General features: G+C 47.0%; 1 protein-coding gene across 3 annotated transcripts in view; it reads right to left on the minus strand.

Annotated features, from left to right (window-relative positions):
- The window catches only part of KDM2A (lysine demethylase 2A), a 939,997-nt gene that overhangs the window by 446,654 nt on the left and 472,900 nt on the right, over window positions 1-20,443 (minus strand). For all 3 annotated transcript variants that reach the window (XM_086953271.1, XM_086953272.1, XM_086953273.1), the window contains one exon: window positions 7,472-7,625. In XM_086953271.1, the coding sequence (XP_086809397.1) occupies window positions 7,472-7,625 (154 nt within the window). The remainder of the gene's footprint in view (window positions 1-7,471; window positions 7,626-20,443) is intronic.

Genomic DNA, 20,443 nt, shown 5'->3' on the forward strand with positions numbered 1-20,443 from the left:
CTGCTGGGCATTCTGGCATACTGAAAGTTCTAGAAAGTTTTCTTAAAGGCACGGTATCCCTTTTTGAGCCACATAATGGCAGCCTATGGGGCTTGTCTGTCCTCCCTTTCCTCTCTATCATTCCTGAGGCTTTGTTGGTAAAAGGGAAAGCTTTTCTCTATGAAGAAAACTTGGCAGGCTGTGCTGTTTGTGGTTTGGGTGGAATGTCTAGTTGAAGTACTGGACAGTGTAGCCTGTGGATATAGGCTGCATTATCTATCTTTAAAATCTCTCCTAAGTGTCTATGCAGGACTGCATTTTTAGACAGGTTAAGAGATTATTTTTGATTGCTCCTGGGTCCACGCTCATGAGCGGGACTATTCACTAGATCATGACTATACACAGATCCCCTACTACAGAAGCAGCATTTTGCAGAATAATTTAACTTAATGGAATTAAAATCTTATTTATTTGGCTCTGGTCAAAACACTCCCTTAATAATAAAATTGTTGCACCTTTTTTAGGGGTCCTTTGAACTGGCTGTTATATCCAACAAACAGCCTCAAAGAGTAAGACTCTACGTTACTATTTAGAGACCTTGCTTTAGAGTCTGGCTCCAGTGGTTCCACGGCAACAAAAAAACTTCACAGGTCGTGTCCCTGCCCTCGTCTCTCACGGCCCAGCAGAACCAGCTGTATTACCCGTGTCGTTGCGATCCAGACAGTCTTCTTGTGATATACAAACTACTCTCTCATACTGTACTGTTCGCTCAACTGTCCCAGATGGCAGGGACCCCATGTCCAACAACACAAGGGACTAACAGTTGTTTGGTAAGCCTCCCACACATAAGCACACCAGAGCTATCTCCTTACTGCCAACGACATTCCTCAGTGCGCCACGAGACAGTTTATCTGGGAGATTACATAATTCTCTTGTTGGGCAATCTCTATTGATATGGCCTTGTTTACAACCACCATCCTTAGAGAGGGGTGAATTTCCATAGCTCCATTACCCTTTGGCTTCTGTCCCAGATGAGAATTCAGTAATTTGCTCTTTGCTGCTGGAAACCCTTTTACTCCCCTTGGGCGACTGGTGGTGCTCTTGCCCTTTCTGTCCCACAGTGCCGGCAGTCCTCCTATCAGTTTCTATTGCTACCCACCTGAGGTGGGTAGCAATAGAAATTTCTAACCTGTCCTTTTGTCCGGGAGATACATATTTATGGAAAAGTTCCACATCTTCAGGACATTTTGAAAGCATATTGGTCGTCACCACCTTAGTTAACCTTCAGTTAGGAAAAATACTACCTGAGCAACGGTGCACAAGCACTTCCTAAAGTCGCGGCAGCACCCATCGTGCAATCCACTACAGTGACAGTGCAAACAATTTATAGCCTGGCTTTTGCAGTTACACTGCAAATTAGACATGTCAAAATAAATTCTTTTGACAGTAAAAGTTTTCCTTTCAACTAATAGTTTACCCCTATCTAGCCCTTAATGCCCATATAGTAGGGTGAATGGTAATTAAAAGTAGGACATGTAGGGATTTAAGGATACAAATGTCCTTACAGTAAAGAAGCCCCCAAAACTATTTTCACTGTAACAAGTGTTGGCTGTTCCATAGAAAAAATATTGGGTTACAATATTGCATGTACTAATGCTAGCTTTGATTAAAAAAAAAAAAACAGGTAAAAAAAATAATCAAACCATTATTTTATTTGTTATTAAAAATCCAATGGTGCAGTAGGATGGTTGATAAAATTTAAGGTAAATTTACTTTTAGAACGTTACATTTTCTTTACCAAAAGCCTCTGGCGGCCCATTTGATTTTGCTCCCCCACTTTTGCCAGCCAATAATTAGCATTTGAATAGCTGTGAAATGCTTCTCACAATCAAACAATAGGTTGACATGAATGACCAGAGAGATGTTTTTCGTCAAAACAACCTAAAATATTCATCATGGCATGTAGATAATTCATAGATAAATATAGTTATAACTTTTACTTTAAAACCAATTCATTCCAACATTATAGTCAAAATTAGGAGTACAAAATAATTCCATAGCTGTTCATTCATTTATATATAAACTGCAGAGTGGTGACCTGGACTGTCTCATTCAACATGCACCAAAATATAGCCACCGGTTCCCGGAGTCAATTGGAGTCAGATATATATAAAGTGCGATGTGCCGGGTGTGGAAACAAGGAAGCTTTGTTCTTCAGGCGTAATCTTGAAACAAATGTGATAAGCTTCCTTCAATACCTTTACCATCCTGTATAATCACAGTGCATTATCCCCCTTTTAGAAAATACATTTGTTATTGAAACCAAAATAAAACAGAATGGGGATGTGATGCTGTTTGCATATAGTAAGGTTCAGAATTGCCTGAAATAAACCCCCTAATCATCATCTGTTATTATAGAGAAAATAAAAACAGAATGGGGGTATAATGCTACATTTAAATATAGTAAGGAAGGTAATTTGGATTCTATACAGGCAAATCGTTCCAATTCATGACTTTGTCAGTTTCCTGCAGGAATTTCAAAAGTCTATATGTTAACTGTACATTCGTCCCACTCAGACAGATTTCTATTGTGTTCTGGTATTGCCCGATTCCTAAATGGCAGAATACTGGTTGTAGCCAATAGCGCCTCAAGGCCTCCAATTCACTACAGCGGCAGACTACATGCAGCAGCGATTCAAGTTCATAATTACACAGTCTGCAATTCAAGGTCACTGTCCCTTTAAAGCGCCCATATTTGTATGCCTTCAAAGGTACTATTCCACATCTTAGCCTGGTTAGGTCTTTTTCTGCTCTGAACTCATATGGTTTGATAGATGTGGGCACCCCCCCCCCAATGGGCTGGTAGAAGGTGACCCACAAGTACGCATGGTGCTTTTATGATAGCTCTTGCTAGTCATCTTCAGTAGATTTTAATCTTGCAAGCACTTTGGCACATAGTTTTGGAGGAAGGTTTAGGTCAAAGACGTCCCGGGCAAACAAGTCATTAATTGAAACTTACTGCCCTGCGTACTGGACCACATCAGTTTCGTCAATAAACCAGTCAGGGCAGCCTTGAGCTTAACAGAATAGCTAAAGTACCTTGCTTTCCCTATGATCACTTGCTCACTTAAATTAATGACAGAATAAGCATTGTGGGGCTATGCCATCCCTTTTCACATTATCATGCTCGACAGGTCAGTGGGTTTAACACAGAACACTTGGGGCACCATTCAAAGAGGGAAATAGGATGTCAAAACAATTTGTGTGTATACCCTGTGTGGGCTCTGGAAAACCAGGCTTTGTTCTACCAAATGTGTGTCTTTGGTTTTTTGGGTACACTGTCTGCTCCAAACTGGACTTGTAGAGTTTGACGCAGAAGGACTCTAGGATCACCACACCACCCTACTCAGACACATTCACAGCCCTCAGGGGACAAGTTTAGTGTGCCGAAGACTTACGCCATCTTGCATATGATCAAAATGTGTAGGGTTGGACATGGGAACATCTTCCCTCTCGGAGAGGGAATACACAGGAGCAATTCTCACCCACTAGCTTGTGCCAGGCATACATGTGCATCTCCAGGCACCAACTTCAGAATACTCCTAGACATGCGGAAGATCAGAAGAAGACTGAATCTGCAGTATGAGACCTGAGAAGAGTCTTAAATAACTGGACTTGCTCTCCCTTTTCTACCCAGCACAAAGAAGTGGACTTCATGGGTCATTACAAAGACGTGTGAAAGCTACAGGGACTCGACAAGCAACACAAGGCCGTTTCCTGCAATTGTAAAGCTGACTAGTGGCAACTTGATCTGGACTGGACCCTACTACTTAGCTTCTGTCTGATTTGATTGGACAGCTTCTGAAGCATGAACAAATGCCTGAGGGTGTCGGACACCCTGTGAGTCTGTACCGGTCACTTCCGAGGTCCTGGGGTGCTTTAGAAGTGTACTCTTGTGGGGGGTTGAATCTTAAAGGACTGTGCTAGAATGTAAAATCTTTCACCAGAACTAACTTGGTTTGTGTTTGTGATCTGTGCTCCATTATGGTCAGCATAAAATAGCAAATATGTCCTAATGTACTTACAATCATTGGCACTTTGTGCTTTTAGGCGCTATTCCTACTTAAGACTTTAAACATTCATATTGTCAGTTCACCTTATTGGATTTTTGCAATTTTGCTTATAAAATTTCACCCCATTTTTCCTAATTCAGTTTGGGATTATTATTGTTTTGTGTTTCGACTTAACTGTGTTGGTACTGTATGAATTCTATACATGTTGCTGCTAAGCCTGCCTGCTCTGTTCCAAAGCTACCAGGGCATTAAGCTCAGGTTAATTTAGTGGCTTTGAGGGTTCACATTGACAAAGTTCTGATTATTCCTTGAGGTCGATTCTCGCCCACCCCTAATAATCATCCAATTTCTTACAGTCCCTTTATTCCAGCAATCCCAGTATCTTATAGGCACAGTCAACCAGTCCTCAGAGAATGCCCATATTTGTTTTTATCATTGTTATTAGACATTTTCTCCCTCATTGGGCTGGGATCACCACCCATGATGATATCCGTCACACCGACTAACTTCGGATGCTCACCCTCATTTAAGGATGGCTTCACTCCCACGTAAGTAAAGTCAACAGCATCTCCTGCTCAGCAAACCTTAACACCTAAGCTGACCGTACGCTCAGGTACTTCCATATCCATTGAGAGTTCAGCAATTAAGATAACACTACTGCTGGAATAAATAAACGAGATACTTGATCAACCCTTCTGATGCCTTTTTCCAAACATTTAAAAAAAGTAATACTTCAGCATAATGCACACTGTTCAGGCACTCCAAACTTGGTCCTTGACTAAGAGGAACCTGCTAAAGAAAGTCAACAGCAAGCAAAACCTCAAAGGCTGCACTGGTGACATCCATAACTAACAAATGTAATCAACATCACCTTCATCCAATAAGCAAGCGCTTTGCAGTTTGAACATAACCTATCCAGGTGCACTCCAAACAAAGAATAAGTGTGGAATAAAGTTTTCCTTTCTGGTCAATACATCACATAAACTTTGTTTTTTTCTCAATTAGGAATGCAATGTGCTACAACACGCCGAAAACAATCTAAAAAACCCCAGCATGAAAATATATCAAACAAAAGGTTTTTTTCAATTTTCAGTTGAAGAAAGTGACATACTTGGACAGGAGAAACACAAAATAGTACTTCATATGCTGATCTACAGTTGCAAGAATGTGGACTAGGAAAAGAAGGGGAAGGGCGAAACACAGAAAATAAATTAAAGGAAAAAAGAAAATGCACAATAGGAGCAAATAAAATGCTTCAGGTAATGCTCTTTCTGACGGACACTGTTCTTTTAGCAGATTTATGTTAACAATGCCTGACGCTAGACTTACTTTGGAAAAACTGCTAGCAATCAAGGCCGTCCCCAGTCTCTTAAAGACCTAGGACTCCCCACCAACAATGAAATCGAAAACACAGGGGTGACCCAGGGAGATCAGGAGTCGGACGCGGACGCGGACTAATCAAAACACAGAGTCACGAGTGAGAAGTCACGCACAGAAAGGTACATGACTGCAAAATCAAAGCAGAACAGACTTAAAGGGTCAGATTTGCAGAAGGCACCAAACGATTTATGTGGCAAAATCACAGAAACCTTGTCATCATTTATTTTTCTTCACTCTCTACAAAACAGGAACCAGTGGCAATAAGCTACCAAGGTCGACCTCTCAGGTGTAGACAATGCATCCCTCGGAGAATCAATCCCTCTTGGAAACAATGAATCTGGCGATTCTTGTTTTCCTGAGTTACAACTAGATCCATCGGAGGCCATCCCCACATGGTAAACATCTTTTTTTAAATCTGGCTGTATCTCCCAAACATGACACAGAAACCGGCTTGCTCAAAATAACTGCTTCAGTGTGTAGGTGACCTGGATGACACATTGCTAACTGTCCAGTTTATCAGTCAATGACCCAATTAAACTCGAATAGATTTATGCAATACTTGACCCCTTCGGAGTCTGCACTGCGTTTAAATGACGTTCTTGCAGATACTCCCCACAACCGTATATTGAGAATGGGTCACCAACGATCGACGAGGCCATGGATTCCTGAATGGCTAACCCACCATTAAATTGTTCTGGAAAACCCACCAATTTAGGTACTTCAAAACAGACAAAGGAACCTTCACCCTATCATATAAATGAAAGTAGAGCTGGTTCCACTTGCCTTGTAGTGCCAACTGCAGCAAGCCGCCCTCAAACAAGCATATGGCACACAAGCAAATTCAAGACATCTTCAACCCCCAAACATCAGAATTCAGACTAGCTAACTGTTCAGGCCCCCAGACAAACTGGCACAATAATATTTGAATATCTCAAACCCTTTCCCTTAGTGACAGAATACCCCTGCATTCTTCATCTCCTAAATACAATGACCGGTATGACTTTTTCCTCCTGTACTGAAATCCCTAAAACATGAATTAGTGTCAGTACTGTCCGCACTTGATTTAATAATTCAGAGGACACCTTGCCTTCACCAACCAATCTTTCAGGTACAGAGAAATATGCACACTACAGCGATGAAGATTAGCAATCACCTTTGCCAGACCCTTGGTGACAACTCCGAGGTAGATGAAAGACAGAAAGGGATTAATGCAAACTGATAACATTTCCCACGGCCTACAAAGCTCAGATGCTTCATGTGAGATTCTCTAACAGGAATATGGAGAAAAAACACTTGCTGGATGTTTAAAGAAACATATAATCTTGATCCTGTGGAGCCAGTACCGCCTGCTGTAAGGATACTATTCAAAACTTTCTGATGAACTTTTAATGCAGCTCCTCTGAACATCAGAGTCAGACTCTCATTCAGATGACTCAGATGAGTGAAGGTGAAGAGGACGACTGATTGGGGAATAGGTGGCAGTTTTCTGAAGAACTCGAGAGTAAAACCTGGCTCCAGCGCCTGCAAGACTCACTAGTCCGGAGTCATTTTTTTTCCATTCTTGGGATAATCAAGCCTTTTGACCCCTAACCGAAGGCACAAGCTGACCAATGGTCAATACCTCAGAAAGGTTTTAAAGTGGCTGTGAGGAGGAGGAAACTGCTGCTCGTGTTAGGCCTCACCCAAAAGATCAACCCTTACTGGGCTAAAAAGAATTATTGCTCAGGTTACTGAAGTTGTTGCACCTGTTTGTTAACCTGGTGCTTGTACCTAGAAAATGTTCTGTATTGCTGGTGAAAACAGAGAACTGGAGATCCCGAAAGATTGAGTCCTCGCTCCTCTCTGTTTAAAATGCCCTTAAGAATGAACAGCCCTCTCCCCAAATAACTGCTGACCATCGAATGACAGAACAAATTTCAAGTATTAGAGGGTTAAAAACCAACCTGTTCTGGCATCAATAGAGGTTATTCACAGAGGTTATTAGAAATTAGATTAAAGTAATGAAGTGTACACAATCCGAGTGAAATAGCATAGCTTACCAGAAGGAATAACAAAAGTATAACCCTGCCGCAGCTCGATGCGCTGGCAATCTGCTACATCGTCACCCAGGAAGATATCCCCCTGCTTGCCAGACAACAGCCAGCTCTCATACATCTCCAGATTGTGGGTAGTGGGTGGGATCAGCCAGAAGATCTGCCAGGTAATGGAGAAAGAATACAGTTACAGTACTCAGATGCAGTATCCGTGATTGAGAGCGTGTATACGCAAACCATTTTACTGAACAGTGCTATTACCAAACATATTGCATCATCCTCGCATGAATATCAAGCTAAACAGGCACTGCTAATGATTGAAACTTGCAGTTACATACCCTGTCATTATTCCGCCTTCCTGTTTGGGTTTTTAATAGTCTCTTTTCTTCATTTTTTAAATATTTTTTGGGTGGGTGTCATCTAGAAATGTACGATTTTGTGCTATGCGCCTCCATGGATGACATCAGACGTATCCCTGGGAAGACCCTCAGCATGGATGCCATGTTCGGATTCTTTATTCCCCCCAAGGTGACAGTCTTGTAGTTTTCACTTCCTGTTCTTCTGTGTGCTGATGTGCCTCTCCTTGGAGCAAACTCATGTTATTTTTGAGGGATGTGGGCGGGTTGCATGCGATTCCAGAAAACACTTCAAGCTGCATAACTACTCCTACATGCGAGTAACTATTTTGTTTTGCAGCATGAATCCTTTCTGGATTTTAGACGCCGAAACTTTTAAAAATATCACTTTTTCGTAATTTACTTTGATATAGCATTAGCACTTACCCCGCCCCTGCAAATCACTCCCCTTGCACTTTCACCGGTAACAGCCGATTTCAGGGCTGTTTACCGAGCAGAAGGGTAGCATTTCTCACGGCAGACATCTTGAGTGGGAGGCGGCAGCTGGTTCAGCGCTCTAGCCTTTCCTACAAAAGGATACGGATATCCTCCGCGACAGCGGACGCGCCTCGCCAGCGCCGGAGTCACGCCAGAGTAAGCCCGTCTGCGCCCGTCCGCACCTTGGACGCGCCCCGGACGTGCCAAGAACTATGGCACCATCTCCTTCAGGTATCAGGGATTTTGTTACATGCCCCCCTATAACCAATGCATTAACTAATACAATCAGCCATTTTCGCCTAAAATATTCTTCTGACTTTTTACTAGCCCTTCGACCCACTCGTCATCCTTCATGCAGGACAATAGATCCTGATCTAAAGAAAACTACATGCCAATGCTGCCATTTATCCACTGACCACGTACAAATAAAAGCCTTACAGGTTAGAAAACCTACAAACAATGATAAGATGAGTTCAGAACAGTTCTTATTCTTCAGTATTAACTGCCGCTCATTACCTAAGCATCGAACTGAAATCTTCAATTTACTCTTAGATGAAGTTCCCGATTCAGTTTTTCTAACTGAAACATGGCTTCAAGACAGCTCTTGATCTGACTTAGCTATGGCACTCCCTGAAACTTATGCTATTGTCAGACTTGATCGTGAAAAACCACCAGGAGGAGGGATAGCAATTATTTTTAAAAAACGTTACAACTGTGAATTCAACAAACTCCCATGTGAGGGTTGTGAAGGCGCAATTTTTAAACTTTCACTTACACCGAACTTTACTTTTTCTGGAGCACTTATTTATAGGCCACCAGGAACCGCCTCTAAATGGATAACTCACCTTGTCGAACTTTTTGGACCTCTAATTATGAAAATGGCTGGCTTCACTATTCAAGGAGATATGAATCTACATTTGGAGAAAGATGATTGCTCTATAGTGAATGACTTTAAAACGGATCTAGCATCCCTTAATCTGACCTTAAAGAACTCCGGCCCCACACATAGAGCTGGTCATTTGTTGGATCCCATCCTCTCCAACTTAAATGACATATCTATACCCACGGCCATCCCAGTGCCCTGGTCTGACCATTTCCTGATTAAATTTTCCCTTCTTGTAAAAATCTCTAACGGGGCTAGAACATCAGCTCCTACGCAACTAATCAGGAAATGGAAAAAGCTTGATTTAGATAACCTTAACTCCCTTCTTGAGGGCCATCTCCCCTGCACAAAATCAACAGTACAAGAGTTCTCAACATCAGTCCAAACTTGGCTTATAAAAGCCATTGACTCTGTTTTGCCTAAAACTAAATTAAAACAAAACGCCCACCGCCCCCTTGCTCCTTGGTTCACTGAGAGCTTGAAACAGGAAAAAGCACATGCAAGACTGCAGAACGTCAATGGAGGAAATCCTACTGCCCTGATGCCAAACTGGCTTACAAAAACAAACTCTCAAACTACCAGAGGCTCTGTGCCAAAGCTAAAGCTGAACATGCTTGCACAAAAATTACCGAAGCCCTATGCCAGTCCAAAACACGGAATTAGTTACTTACCTGTACACTATAGTTCTCCAGTATTATCTTTCATAGATTCACATGCTTGTATCTTCCCCGTCGTCATGGTGGGAGTCTCACGGTAACAGAATGACCAAGCAGTATCATAGAGAAGAAAAACTGCATAGAAAAACCCCATAGGGGCTGTACTATTTGGTAACCAGACCATTTCTTTGTTTTGGTCCAAAAGCCAGCCAATCAGAATTGCTGCCCTGCCCTCACACTCCCCAGCAGCAGCTTCCTGCCTCAGATTTCCGTCCCCGAGTGAGAGACATGGATAAATACCGAGAACAAGATCTGCCTGAGAAACGGGGAGGCGGGCGGGCGCATGTGAATCTATGAAAGATAATACTGGAGAACTATAGTGTACAGGTAAGTAACTAATTCCTTCTCCAGTATTACATCTTTCATAGATTCACATGCTTGTATCAGAGTAGTAAGCAGTGCTCACCATACTTGTAGCGTTTCCAGGACAGAACACAGAAGGAAGCTCTGCCGCAAAGCAATGATATAACAGTAGCTAGTAAAGCATCAGCAATACGATAAATGCATGTATAAGTACAAGTCAAAGCACTGTATAGTAAAAACAATATGCCATTAGACCATACCTTACTGGAATAGACGCTTCAGAACAGCCTGTCCCACTGCCGTGTCCTCCTTCCACGCAGTGTCTAGACATTAGTGTCTTGTAAATGAATGCACACTCTTCCACGTTGCTGCTCTGCAGATGTCTGGCAGTGCCACTCCTGCGAACAAGGCCATCGAGGTTGCCATCTTCCTCGTTGAATGTGCATGCACTTTAGAACATAGCGGCTTCCCCGCTTTTTCGTGACATTTCAGGATAGCTGAGGATATCCATCTAGCAATACTCAGTCTCGACAATGGAAGACCTTTTCTCTGCCCTTCAAAAGCAATGAATAATTGCTTGGACTTGCGGAACGTTTTTGTCCGTTCAATGTAGAACTTTAGGCATCTTGAAATGTCTAGAGAGTGTAAGGCTCTTTCTGCTTCCGAGGAAGGCTTGCTGAAGAAAGTAGGTAAAATAATGGGTTCGTTGAGGTGAAAAGACGTCGCCACCTTGGGAATAAAGGTAGGATTTGTTCTCAATATAACCCTGTCCTGACGAAATTGTAAGAAGGGTTCCTCCACCGAAAAGGCCTGGATTTCGCTTACCCTCCTTGCAGATGTTAAGGCGAGAAGGAGGGCTGTTTTCCATGACAGGAACTGCAAGTCTGTCTTATGTATGGGCTCAAAGGGTGGCCTCATAAGCTGCGATAGAACTGTATTGAGGTGCCACGGCACAGGTGGGCGTTGGATGGGTGGGAAGACTCTAAAAAGCCCCTTGATAAATTCCTTTATCACTCTGGATGACCAGAGAGATGGTTCATTTGGCTTCCGCCGGAAACGTGATATTGCTGCTAAGTGCACTTTAACCGAAGCATGCGACAGACCTGACTTAGATAGTGAAAGCAGGTAAGGCAGGATACCTTCAGGCTGAACCTCAAACGGATGCAAGTTTTGTCTGTTGCACCAGTGGCAGAAACGGGTCCATTTTGCTGTATATGTTTTGTTTGTCGATACAGCTCTCGCTTGTGAGAGAATATGCCTGCATTCTTGCGAAATATCTAGATTTTGAAATTCCCGCTCATGAGGTTCCATGCGGACAACTTTAGAGAGTGTAGGTCCGGATGCAGAATCTGCCCTTCCTTCATGGAGATGAGGTCTTGAAATGTCGGGAGCTGGATCCTGTCGCCCCTCGACAATTGAAGGAGGTCTGAAAACCACGCCTGTCTTGGCCAGGCTGGTGCAATCATTATAATCCGGCACGGTTCCGATCTCATCTTGCGCAGGATGCGCGGTATCAATGGGAACGGAGGGAACGCGTATGCAAACCTTCCTGTCCAGTCCATGAGGAATGCATTTCCCATGGAGTCCTGTTGACGGTACCTGGACGCAAAGTGAGCGCACTTTGAATTGCTTTGAGTCGCAAACAAATCTAATGTGGGAGTGCCCCACCTTTGAAACAAAATGCGAATCTGAGTGTTGTGTAGTTCCCACTCGTGTGTCGCATTGGGAGTGCGGCTCAGGGCGTCCGCCCGAGTGTTGAGGACTCCCTGTATATGCTGAACTTGGATCGAAATTTCGTTGGTTATGAGCCATTTCCAGATCCTTTGCGCCAGTGTCGACAGCTGTCTGGATCTCGTCCCGCCCTGTTTCAACAGGTAAAACATGGTCGTGGTGCTGTCCGTTTGGATAAGTACTGACGATTGTCGTATTCTGGGAAGGAATGCTTGAAGCCCTAGGAACACCGCCTTGAGCTCCAACATGTTTATGTGAAGCTGTGCTTCCCAATCTGACCAAAGGCCCTGAATTTCCAGCTCTTGAAGATGCGCGCCCCATTCTTTCAGCGAAGCGTCCGCCGTCATCACGAAGTCGTGATCTCGAGGAATGAAGCTCAGTCCCTGGTCCAGGTTCTTTAGGATCTTCCACCATGACATGGCCACCTTCATACGGTTCGTGATGGTAATGCGATCCTCAAAGGTTCCCTTGGCCTGTACCCACTGTTCGTCGAGCTGTTCCTGCAAAGGTCTCATTCGCAGACGACAGTTTGGTACCAATGGGATGCAGGATGACATCATCCCCAACATGGACTTGTAAATCCTCACGGAAGTGGACTTTTTTGCTTGAAGGGAAGCCGTTAACCCCCTGATCTTTTTCATCCGATCTTCGGAAGGATAGGCTTTCCCTGCTCTGGTGCATATCCATGCCCCCAGAAACTGTATGCCTTGGGCCGGAGTCAGCGAGGATTTCTCTAAGTTTGTCCTCAGGCCTAATCGCCGAAACAAACGGATGCAACTTTGTAGAGCTTTTGCTGCTTCCCTGAAAGATGGACCTGTCACCAACCAGTCGTCCAGGTATGGGTAAATGTAATGCCCTTGCAGTCTTAAGTGGGCCGCCACCGGGGCCATGCATTTGGTGAATACCCTCGGGGCTGATTTGAGTCCGAATGGCAGGACTTTGAACTGGAAGTGGCGACTCTCCACAACAAACCTTAAATACTTCCTGTGCTTCCGATGAATGGGAATATGGAAGTACGCATCCATGAGATCCAAGGACGCCAAGTAGTCTTTGTCCTTTAACATGAGTAAGATCTCTTGCAACGACAACATTCTGAAGGGTATCTTTTTTATGTATAGATTGAGATCCCTCAGGTCCAATACCTGTCTCCATTTCTGGGTCTGCTTCTTTTTGATGAGGAAGAAATGCGAATAGAAGCCTCTCCCTCTGAGATGCTGTGGTACCTCCTCTATGGCACCCTTTTGCAGAAGCGAGAGAACTTCCTTCTGCATTTCTTTGCGATGACGGTTGGGCCTGAGTACTGGGGGGTGGTCCGGTGGTATCTCCACAAATTCCAGCGTGTGGCCCCTGCTTATGACATCCAAGACCCATTTGTCCGATGTTATGGACATCCAGTTGGCGAAGTATTGAGACAGATAGTGGTCGTTGTCAGGGATCTTCCGTGTGGGGAGCGCCTGCCTGAAATCATTGACGTCTATTAGACTGCTGATTTTTCCCCCTGGCGTTGGGTTTACCTCTGGACTGTTGCTGGTAAGTGGAGTTAGAGGATCTGAACTGGTTGTTGGTGTTAAACTGACGATATCCCTGCTGATTGTACGGTTGATATCGGTTGGACTGAAAAGAGGGTCTTTGATTAAATTGGCCTCTTGCACCCCTCTTCCGAAAGGACTGAAACTTTCCCTGTTGAAGAGATCCTAGCGCTCTAGCCGTATCTGTGTCCGACTTTATGCCTTGCAATGCTTCATCAATATGTTTCCCAAACAGATTTTCCCCGTCAAAGGGCATATCTACAATCTTCGCCTGCACTTCTGGTCGAAAAGAAGTCGCCTTGAGCCAGCCCTGTCTGCGAAGCGAAACCGCCCCGGCCATTTGTCTGAAGGCCAAAGATGAGACATCCATGGCGATGTCGATAGACTCGGCGGCCGATTTTGCTCCTTCTTTGAGAAGGGCTGCCGCTTCTTCCTTTCGGTCCTCCGGAAGCACTGACAGTATGGGTGCCAGATCTGACCATATCTGCCTGTTGTAACGGCCAAGCAGTGCCATAGCATTTGCCGCTTTAATGGTAGAGGCTGCCATGACCGCAAACCTCTTACCTGCTCCATCCATTCTCCTCCCTTCTTTGTCTGGTGGCACTAGCGAAGTAGCCACCGGGTTTTTAGAATTTCTTTGCGCCGCCTGTGTCACAACAGATTCCGGCATGGGATGTCCAATGAGGCAGGCTGCCGTAGATTCTGGAGCTCTGTATTTCTTTTCAATTCGCGGAACTGAAACCGCTATAGAAGCTGGTGTTTTTAGAATCTTGAGGCCCTCCTCCCAGATATGAGGAATAATAGGAATTGAGCGAAGTGACCTTTTGTTATCATCCTTGAAATCGTACAAGAAACAATCAGTCTCTTGCACTTCCACATCTAGACTGAATCTCTTGGCCGCCCTTTCCATGATATCATGGAAGCCTCCGATGTCCTGCGGCGGGGAGGTAGAATTGAGTGGGTCAGGTGATGCAGCCGATGGCAAGACGTATTGCAAATGCTACTTACCAGTATGCATCTGTTCTTGGCATGTAGGTCTGCTGACATTCATATCTGTGCATAGATCGCCACCTAGTGTTGGGTCCGGATGATTGCACATTGTTGTCCTGGAAGAGTCTTCGAAGTATCACGAGATAGGTGGCTCCTCCCCTGGACTACAGTGCGCATGGGCATCGCCTCCATCCCCAGATTGTTTTTAGCCATTGGCCGAGATGGAGTGAAGAATGTGAGTGATGACCATGCTATGAGCATATGTATGTATATGATAAAAATCTGCAGCTGCTACAGGCGCCGGGGAGGAGGGTGGGCGATATGAATGTCAGCAGCCCTACATGCCAAGAACAGATGCATACTGGTAAGTAGCATTTGCAGTTCGAGGCATGTGGGCTGCTGAATTCATATCTGTGCATAGAATACATAGCAGTCCCTCCATTAACGGCGGTCGCCCGTGCCAGCTGCAGCAGTCTGAAAAAGCGTTTTCAGAACAGCCTGACCAACAGCTGCCTGCTGTTTGGAATGTACGTCTACACAGTAGTGTTTAGTGAAAGTATGTGTGGTAGACCATGTGGCTGCTCTACAGATATCTTCTAAGGGAATGTTACCTAGCAAAAGCAACAAAAAGTTGTTTGGTTTTGCGGAAATCTTTCGTCCTGTCTACGTAATACATCAAGGCCCTCTTAACATCAAGGGTGTGGAGCATGCGCTCCGCCAGCGTCTCTGGGTTTTGGAAAAACACTGGCAATTCGATCGTCTGGTTAATGTGGAATTGTGATACCACCTTGGGTAGGAATTTAGGGTTAGTGCGGAGCACCACCCTGTTAGCATGTACCTGGAAGAAAGGTTCTTGGATGGTGAGCGCCTGCAGCTCGCTAACCCTCCTAAGCGATGTAATCGCTACTAAGAACGCAACCTTCCAAGTCAGAAACTGAAGCTCACAAGAGTGCAGTGGCTCAAAGGGAGGACCCATCAGCCTTGTAAGAACCACATTGAGGTTCCATTCTGGAGCTGGTGGGGTCCTTGGTGGAATGACCCTTTTGAGTCCTTCCAGAAAGGCCTTGATAGCAGGGACCTTAAAGAGTGACAGGTGCTGCCTATTCTGGAGGTATGCTGCCATAGCAGACAGGTGAATACGGATGGAAGAGTACGCTAGATTGCATTGATACAGGTGGAAAAGGTAACAGATGATATTCTGAATGGAAGCATCTAGCGGGTCAATATTGTGGTTAGCACAGTAGATGACAAACCTCTTCCATTTAGCCGCATAACAAGCTCTAGTAGTGGGCTTCCTTGCCTCCCGAATGATGACCATACAATCGGGGGGAAGATTGAGGTAGCCAAACTCTAGGACTTCAGGAGCCAGATCGCCAGGTTGAGCTGTTGCGGATCTGGGTGCTGAATGTCGCCATGGCTCTGCGTCAGAAGGCTGGGAGTGAGGTGAAGCCTCTGATGCGGTACCACGGAGAGTTCCAGAAACGTGGTGTACCATGGTTGTCGAGCCCACGTCGGAGCAACCAGGATGAGCGTCATCGAGTGCTGCCGGAGCTTGCGTGCCACCAGCGGTATCAGAGGTGCTGGGGGAAAAGCGTACGCAAATCTGCCTGACCAGTTCATCCACATCGCATTGCCCTGTGATTGCGGGTGTGGGAACCTGGCGGCGAAGTTTCGGCATTTTGCGTTCTCCTTTGTGGCAAATAGGTCTATCTCTGGATGACCCCACCTTTGGAAGTACGGTTGGAGTACTGATGGATGTATCTCCCACTCGTGCATCTGATGGCTGTGCCTGCTGAGCAGATCCGCCATTTGATTGTCCTTGCCCGGGAGATGCTCTGCCATGAGGAAGATGTTCCTCTGAATGGCCCACTTCCACATGCTCTGAGCCAGATGAGACAGCTGTGGAGAGTGTGTGCCTCCCTGCTTCTGGATGTAGTACATGGCCGTCATGTTGTCCGTCCGGATCAACACGACCTTGTTGCACAGATGTACTTTGAACGCCTTTAAGGCCATGAAGACTGCCATCAGTTCCAACACATTGATGTGCATCTTCCTTTGCTGTAGTGTCCATAGTCCCCGCACTGTGTACTGGAGTACATGCGCTCCCCAACCCTGGAGAGAAGCGTCCGTTGTCAGGACAATCTGTGGGACAGGCTCTTGGAATGGTCGGCCTTTGCAAAGGTTTTGTGGATTCCACCAATGCAGAGAGTTGTATGCCCGACCGCTCACCAACACTAGGTCTGTCAGTTGCCCATGAGCCTGAGTCCACTGACGTGCTAGGCACTCCTGAAGCGGACGCATGTGTAGTCTCGCGTGCGGGACAATGGAGATGCAGGAGGCCATCATGCCTATCAACTGCATGAACACCTTCGCTGGAAGCGAGTGCTGGGGTCTGAATCGTTGGATCAGCGCCTGGATACTGGCGATTCTCACTGAATTTGGCTGCGCAGTGGCTGCCAGAGTGTTGATTGTCGCGCCCAGATACTGTCGCACGTGGGCGGGCTGGAGATGGGACTTGGGGTAGTTCAGAGAGAAACCCAGATCGTGCAGGAGATGAATGGTGCGTGACACATGGTCTACGCACTGTCGTTCCGTCCTTGCCTGAATGAGCCAGTCGTCCAGGTAAGGAAAGACGTGGACGTGTTGGCGACGGAGATGCGCCGCCACAGTCGCTAGGCACTTCGTAAATACCCTTGGTGCCGTGGTGACCCCGAACGGCAGGACCTTGAACTGGTAATGCTGGTCTAAGATCGTGAATCTGAGATACTTTCTGTGGGAAGGATGCAGGGGGATATGAAAATAGGCATCTTTCAGATCCAGCGTAGCCAGAAAATCCCCTTACTGAAGCAGGGGAAGCACTTGCTGCAACGTGAGCATATGGAAGTGCTCCGAGAGTATGTACCAGTTTAGGGGCCTGAGGTCCAGGATGGGCCTGAGGGATCCGCCCTTCTTGGGAATCAGGAAATACAGGGAGTAAACCCCTGTTCCCCGCTCTCACAAAGGAACGAGCTCTATTGCCCCTTTTTGCAGCATGACTAGAACTTCCTGCTGCAACAAGGTCAAATGCTCGCCTGACATAGGACGGCTTCTTGGGGGTATGTCCGGTGGAATGGAAGTAAGCTCTAGACAGTACCCGTACTGGATAAGGGACCTCACCCACCTGTCCGTGGTGATGTTCTTCCACGCCGGCAGGAACTGCTGGAGTCTCCCCCCAACCGGTGTTGTATGGTCGGAGGGCAGTGACAAGACGTCACTGCTTGTTGGTGGCGGTGGACCTGGAGCTATTGTTTCCACGTCCCCTGCCCTTGACATTATTGCCTCTGTAACCACCTCTACCCTTGTTGTTGTACGGGGTCTGGGTGTTACTTTTGTAATACTGTGTGGATTGGGATGCCTGCCCCCTTGTGGTGCCTCTGGAGTTTGAGCGGCGAAAGGAACCACTCCGAAACTGCTGACTTTGTAAAGCCCCCATTGATTTGGCAGTTTCCGTATCTTTTTTCATTTTTTCCAGGGTGGCATCCACCTCAGGTCCAAACAGGTGGTCAGGATTCACTGTTTGATTCAGTATCGTAGTTTGGATGTCGGGTTTGAACCCTGAAATTCGAAGCCAGGCATGGCGTCTAAGCAACACACTGGTGTTGATAGCCCTGGAGGCTGTTTCTGCCACGTCTAGTGCACATTTGATGGATGCATTCGTAATGAGTTTGCCTTCCTGAATCAGCATCTCCCCTGCCTCCTTGTATTGGTCAGGTAAGTGTTGCAGTATGGCCTCTAAGGTGTCATAATGGGCCCTATCATAACGTGCAAGCAGGGCTTGGGTGTTAGAAATTCTCCAGATATTAGCTGCCTGTGCAGCAATCCGTTTGCCTGAGGCCTCGAAGATCTTGGACTCTTTGTCTGGGGGAGGAGCGTCACCAGTAGTCTGAGAGTTCGCCCTCTTCCGAGCGTTGGAAACAACCAAGGAGTCTAATGGCAAGTGTCCCCTGATATAGGTAGGATCCGTCGGCGCCGCCTTATATTTCCTGTCGATTCGAGGGTTGACCACACGCGCCCGTGTGGGCTCCTTGAAGACTTCCGTTGCATGTTTAAGCACACCTTTGAGCATCGGCAGCGTTTTGACTGTCTTCTCAGCCACAGAGAAGGTGTCGAATAAGAAGTCCACATCCACGGGGTCCGAGTGCAGCTCGACGTCGTGGTTAGCCGCAGCTCGCTCGATCAGAGCATTAAAGGCTGCCGAGTCCTCCGTCGGGGACGTCTTGGCCGCAAAGAGTTGCGTGTCCTGACCCGATTGCGGGTCCTCCGTGTCGCCTCCGGCGGACCAAGGGGCACGCTCCTCCTCCGGATCGGAGTACGCCGGATAGGTGTACTCGGCATCGTCTTCGTCCACATCGCCTGCGGGGGAATGTGTTGGCGAGAGTCCCAGGGCTTGTGGGGACACAGGTTCCACCAGAGTCGAAGAGTCTGCAGAGTCCCTTTTGTTTTTGAGAGGGATCTTGAAATGCTCCAACGCCGGCTCCGTCGTGATCTTCCTCTTGAGGAGAGACAGTTTTCCGGTGTTGGCGTCGATGATTACCTCACGACGTTCTTCCTCAGCAAGCGGCTGGAGCCGAAGCTTCGACGCCACCAAGGTAGCTTTCGGCGTCAGTACGTCCTTCGAGTGTCCGCCCTGTGTCGACGCGAAGGCCTTCGGCGCCGCCTTGGGCGGTAGGGTGAAACGAATAGGCGTTTGCCCCTTCGCAGGCTTAGGCGGGAGCTTAGGCGCCACAGCGTCCTGAGCGGGAACCACACTGTCCTTTCGGATCCGCTGCAGGGATTCCGCTACCTTCATCGTTAAGGCCGGAGAGGGCTTGACCGGTCCGAGCGACCCCCCGTCGTCGAGAGCCTGATCGCCGGCAGCCACCTTCTTCGGAGCCGACGCCCCATGGCCATGAGCGTTGTCGCCCTGACGCTTCCTCGGAGCCTTTTTCGGGTCTGCGACCCCTTTCGAAGCCGACGCAGACGCGTCGGACGATTTCGCCTTCGGCACCGACCCCGAGGGCTTCGGGTCGGCCATTTTGGCGTGGCTCTTAGAGTCGGCCATTTTGACTTTCTTGGAAGTTGACGCCTCCAGAACCTTCTTGACCATCTCAACTTTCGCTTTCGGTTTCGCATCCGAGGGTGCGGGACCAGTCGGCTTCACTTTCGTTTTCTTCGAAGTAAGCGATGGTTCACAAATGTCCGTGACCGGGCCCAAAGGCGGGGACGTAGGACTAATAGTCAGATCTTGGGTAAGGCCCGAAGGCGATCCCTCGACCTGGGCCGTATGAAGGGGACTAACCCCTGAGTCTGTTTGGGGATGCTCCTCCTCCGAGCTATCTCCCATCGTGGTAAAAGCCTGATCGTCGTCCCCTACCTCGTCGGTGACTTCGGCAAAGTTCTCCTCACCCGCGTCGTAGGTCTCCCCTTCGGATGCGGGATTAGAGTCCGAACCTTGCACGTCGTCGTCGTCCTCGACAGATTCTTGAAAAATGTCATCTGGTGGGGGCGCCGCAGCTGATAACTTAGCCTGGAGCCTATGGGCTCGACGAATCTTTAAAGTCTTCTTGCTCCGGAACTTCGAGCACGCCATGCAGGCGTCTTCGCGGTGATCCGGTGACAAGCAGGTATTGCACACCGGGTGCACATCGAGGTGTGAGTATTTAGAGTTACACACCGGGCACTTCTTAAACGGAGTCCGCTCCATAGCAAGAGTGTAGTGTAGGCCCGTCCGCGCCGAAAGCACGTGGAAGGGCAGCAAGAGATCGGGGCTGAGAGTCAGAAAGAAACCCGAACGCAACTATACCGACGCCCAGCCTAAAGACCTTTTGGTCTCGAGTAGAAGTTGAACAACTATCGGTTCCGACAGAGGGAACCGAAACACATCCGAACCCAATGGCGGAAAAAAACAATCTGGGGATGGAGGCGATGCCCATGCGCACTGTAGTCCAGGGGAGGAGCCACCTATCTCGTGATAC

Source organism: Lissotriton vulgaris, chromosome 1_2 (assembly GCF_964263255.1).
Source record: "Lissotriton vulgaris chromosome 1_2, aLisVul1.2, whole genome shotgun sequence".
Taxonomy (NCBI): domain Eukaryota; kingdom Metazoa; phylum Chordata; class Amphibia; order Caudata; family Salamandridae; genus Lissotriton; species Lissotriton vulgaris.